We start from the raw sequence: 4,962 nt of genomic DNA, 5'->3' as shown, positions 1-4,962 counted from the left end.
CTGCAGGACGCAGTGCCGGAGCGGAGCAGCGTGGCACGACAGCTTGTTTTCTGTAGTTCAGCGTGGGAGGGGGGGGTGGTGGAGGGGGGTGAGACCGACCGAGAGATCCCCCCAAACATACTTCTCCTCCGCTGACAGAGACCATGTAGCTGAGAGGAGTCGCGGCTCTCCTCCGGAGGAGAGATCTGGGGATGCCCGGACACGGCTTTGGGTGATTAATGGCGTTTTTTTTTTTGTTTTTTTGCGGCGCTGAAGCGGAGATGATGGATGTGTGCACAGAAAGTGGGGGAAAGTGAGTGCCGGGGCCCGCAGGATGGACACTGCGGAGGTAATCCTCTCTGTGCTGGTGGTTGTGATCATTATTGTGTCGCTGCTGTCCAACGTCCTGGTGCTCATCTGCTTTCTGTACAACCCGGAGATCCGCAAGCAGGTCCCCGGTCTGTTCAACCTCAACCTCACCTTCTGCAACTTGTTGCTGACCGTGTCCAACATGCCGCTCACTTTGGTGGGACTCGTCAGCAAGGCTCAGCCGGGGACGGACGGCTTCTGCCAGATCGTGGGATTCCTGGAGACCTTCCTGTCCACCAACTCGATGCTGAGCATGGCAGCTCTGAGCATCGACAGGTGGATCGCGGTGGTGTTCCCGCTGAGGTATCGCTCCAAAATGCGCCACAAGGACGCGGCTTTCGTGCTCGGCTACACGTGGGCGCACTCCATGTCCTTCTCCACGGTGGCCACCAGCCTCTCTTGGGTGGGATACCACCGGCTTTACGCGTCCTGCACCCTGTCCAACCCCAGGGCGAGCAGCCGGACCCAGTTTGTAATCTTCACCGTCTTTTTCCACTCCTTCACCTTCCTCCTGTCTTTTATAGTGTTGTGTGTCACATACCTCAAAGTGCTTAAAGTGGCGAGGTTTCACTGTAAGAGGATCGATGTGATCACAATGCAAACTTTGGTGCTGCTGGTGGATATTCACCCCAGGTGAGCCCCTTTCACTTGCTCCTGTGCGCAGAGCACCTCTTCCCTACTGATGCCATGAATATTAATATTAGGAGAGAGCAATTTCATTTGTATTTCAACACTGTAGAGTGAGAAGAAGGAGGGTAAAAATAAAAACTGTACAAACGCCCCCCTCAGGCCTAAAACAAGGGGGAGGTTCTTCTTCTTATTGATTTTAAAACCTGAAATGACACTATTCTGTGGATATGTGTGTGTGTGTGTGTGTGTGTGTGTGTGTGTGCGCGCGCAGGAAACCGTTCAGTTATTGATACTCTGCACTGACATTTGAGTTGTGCCCTCAGTATTCAGAGGGGATGCAAAATATAATTACAATGAAATGTCATACAGAGTAATTGCTTTACTCTTCCTCCACACAGCATGAATAAAAACAATGTGTGTGTGGATTGTAGACCACTCCTCCTCTCTATTAGGTCCATGCTGATGTTCTAACTCTGGCTGCCTTTGTTCACAATGATGACCTCAATTTCCTTCCTTCAAGTGTTCCACTGTAATTCAGGCGTTCAATACTTTTAATGCAGAAGAGTATTTGGGGAAGAAAAAAAAAACTTGATTATTTTGGTCCAGCTCAGTCTCAGTCTCACTCTGTTCTACAGAACAGAACGGATGGCAGCACCTTCACTGTTTTCTGCCTTTCATAAGATTTCTAGAGGCCCTTTGAGATCTTCCTTGAATGTGTCTCCATGATTATCAACAATGTGTCCCCAGTGTTCGCCAGCGTTGCCTAGAGGAGCAGAAGAGGCGACGGCAGAGAGCGACCAGGAAGATTAGCACCTTCATCGGCACCTTCATGATCTGCTTTGCTCCCTATGTGATCACAAGGTGAGTCTTTGAGAGAGAGAGAGAGGCGTGGAGGGGGGGGGGGGGTCCATGCCGGCCTGGCACACACTGCAGCGTAGGCAGCCTTTGTGTTTTGCTGGTATCCCCCAAACCTCCCTCCTCTCCTGTCCACTGCCTCCACTTCCTCCCCTCTGTCTTGTCTCTGCATCCTCTCCACACCAGCAAGAGTTGGAAGATGAGATTGGCTGACCTTGTGATAAGTAATATGCCTCTGCTCTGCTGTTGCTGCTGCATTAGCACTTTTCTTCTCAAGTTCGATGGGTGCATCTGTTAGTTGGGTAAAACCCACTTGCATCAATCACTTGATAAAAACAGGATGTCAGTTGATGACTACAGTGAGTGAGATGTGTGTGATGTGCGTATGACAGTTTTGTTTGTACATATTAAAAATTGCACAAAGGAGACAACTCAATTTAATCAGCAAATTTTTCCATCCCTTAATTTTGCTCATGTTGCTTTTGTGAATTTTGTGAATTTACCAGAAAGAGCTTCCTATCCAGAATAACAAGGACACAGCTGATAGAAGAAGAACATTCTTTGTAATGTTGTGTGCACCCCAGTCAGCCCATTAAACTCATAAATAGTGTGGCCAACCTTAAAACGTGGACCCAGAAAACTAAATGTATCTACCTCCAGTATATGAGACAATTACTAAGAGTAGTCAGTAAATGTGTGTGTATCCAACTGGCAAACTAAAATGCACTCAAAACATGTGATCTTTTAAATGTACCGTTATTTCACACTACTGTAAAAGAATGCAGTGTCACAACAGAAACGGATGAGTTGCTTGTTGCTGGGGGAAAGAAATGTCAAGCTAATTGCAGATGGCAGTGAAACAGCTCCAGGACCAGCTCAAAGAACAGAAAATAATTACTCCAGAAAAATATTTTCCTGTGTGTTTTTAAGCATAATTGGTTCTTGCCCCGTGAAGTCACAGCTTGATCAACATGTGATGTCGCAAGTGTCATTTTCTTTTCGTGTAATACGGATAAATACACTGATTTCTCATATATTGGCTTGAATTTAAATATTGTAGGGAACTGGCCCTTTAAGACATCCTATATTAGTACCTGTTATGTAACATGCTTACTAGGAAGATGTTGATGTGATGAAGATGAAAATCGGCTTGGTAGGACAAAACTGTCCCGAATGTTTTGCTCTCTGAACGTCGTCTTCTAAATATTCCTAATTAGCGTCATTAATAGTTGTCAAAAAGATCAGACTTTTTTCTCTGAGTTATGCAGCCACTCACACCATTTGCAGCAACAATTTGTCGTGTTGTTAGTAAACTGTCAGTAGTGAATGAACACAGCAGCACTGGGCATGCTCTCATTCTGCAAATGGCAGTTTACTAATTACAATCTGAATATATTACACTAAAAGCTTCTCCGCTGCCTCTCCCGTGCTCATTTGTTGTCAGGGTCGCAGTGTGTATAGTAAAAATCCCATTGTGCTGTGTGGCAGCTGACTTAACTTCCTGTTCACTCTGGCGCTGTGGAGTGTGCGGGCAAATGCCATTGATGGCTAGTAGCCCATCCAGGGCGGGCGTTAATGTGCTGACAGAGCTCGATAGTGGACAGAGTAATCATGCAGAGTGCAAAAGCAGAACATCAGCATTATATATATTTTTTTTATATACCTTTTTATGACACACATATGGTAAAATATTTCAGCACTTGACAAAAATTTGTGTGAAAGCATTAATTTAATGTATTTGTGAGCATGAGTGAGATGAGCAACACTGAGATGCAGAGACCAGACAGACCAGACTACAAGGGTCATTAAATGACCTTTTACATCAAATATACTGTATTTTAAGTACACAAGAGGTCTTTTGTTTTATCCAGATTGCTGGAAGAACTCACCGTCCTCTGTCATTTGAGGATTTTCTTCATAGCCTTCAGTCCAATACTGCATTAAATCTCAACCAAAGTTAATTGGCCTGTTTCCAGGCACTCATTACTGCTTAGACGGGTCTGTTTTATTCTTTTGGGGGCTCTGCCTTTGCCTATTCTGACATGAAATGCTGCTGGCTGCAAATGAGAAATGAGGTGAGAAGAGGCCTCACACTGTAAATCCAAACACATGAGAGGAAGAGTTGGAAGCTCCCCATGTAGGCTCGCTTCCCGGCTGCCTATATTTTATCACGTGGGCTTGACTTAAGAAAGAATACTGAGGTGACTCTCTCCAGAAATTAGAAGTAGTTTCTGATTCTTTGCATAATTACAGCAGTAAAACACACCTTGCTCCAAATCCAAAAGGGGCGATGTTGTAAATAACAATGTCTTGCAAATGTATTTTTCATTTCTGCATAATAAGCTCGGGGCATGCATGTCTTTTCCAGTGTGTTGGGTCGCCTTTCCGCTGCTCTCACCGCCCCTTTCTTTTTGCTTGCCTGCAGGATTGTGGAGTTATTTCCAGCGGTGCCTATCAATCCTCACTGGGGAATTGTGTCCAAGTGCTTAGCCTATAGCAAGGCGGCCTGCGATCCCTTTGTGTACTCCCTGCTTCGGCATCAGTACAAGAAGACATGCACTGACATCATCAACAGGCTGCTGAAGCGCAGCTCCTTGAACACATCCGGACGCGGGCATGAGAATCAAGGCAACAGCTTACCGTCGATGGAGTGACGGAGCCTGGACCGATGGGATATAGACTGAAGGCTGACCTGGCAACTGTCAGGGAAACATGATGCTGATTTATCGTCAATGAAGAGGCCAAATATTGGTAGTTCCTGTCCACGTCTGCTTGAATTTGGTCTGGCATGTCAAACAAACAAAAAAAAAAAAAAGAAGAAGAAAAAAGAAAAGAATGAAAAAGTCGATGCTTGTTCAGAAAGACGAGGGCAAATCCCTTGCACAGGAGCACCACTGTGCTTGCAAACTGACTTCCCAGAACAGCTGATCAGTGCAGTGAACTTGCTGTGAAGACTTTAAACAACGGCAGATTTCACATCCACCTGGAGTCAGATGTGCTTAGCCAAGAAGAACAGTCAGTTCATAGCTTCGTTACTTTAACTACAGTAGTTTTCAGTCTCACATAGGGTATATTGATTTTGCAGTATAGTTTGTTTCAATATGACTGTAGCATATATCCATATGAGCT

At 45.5% G+C, this 4,962-nt stretch overlaps 1 protein-coding gene across 1 annotated transcript; it reads left to right on the top strand.

Moving 5' to 3' along the window:
* Window positions 1–313: 313 nt before the first annotated feature.
* Window positions 314–4,962, top strand: LOC115060252 (G-protein coupled receptor 26-like). Its single transcript, XM_029528127.1, has 3 exons — window positions 314–981; window positions 1,726–1,839; window positions 4,259–4,962. Exons 1-3 carry the CDS (start codon window positions 314–316, stop codon window positions 4,485–4,487), a joined length of 1,011 nt encoding a protein of 336 aa, XP_029383987.1. The 3' UTR covers window positions 4,488–4,962.

Source organism: Echeneis naucrates, chromosome 19 (genome assembly GCF_900963305.1).
Source record: "Echeneis naucrates chromosome 19, fEcheNa1.1, whole genome shotgun sequence".
Taxonomy (NCBI): Eukaryota; Metazoa; Chordata; class Actinopteri; order Carangiformes; family Echeneidae; genus Echeneis; species Echeneis naucrates.
Note: the sequence above shows the minus strand (reverse complement) of the source record. Positions and strands in the feature narration are given on the sequence as shown.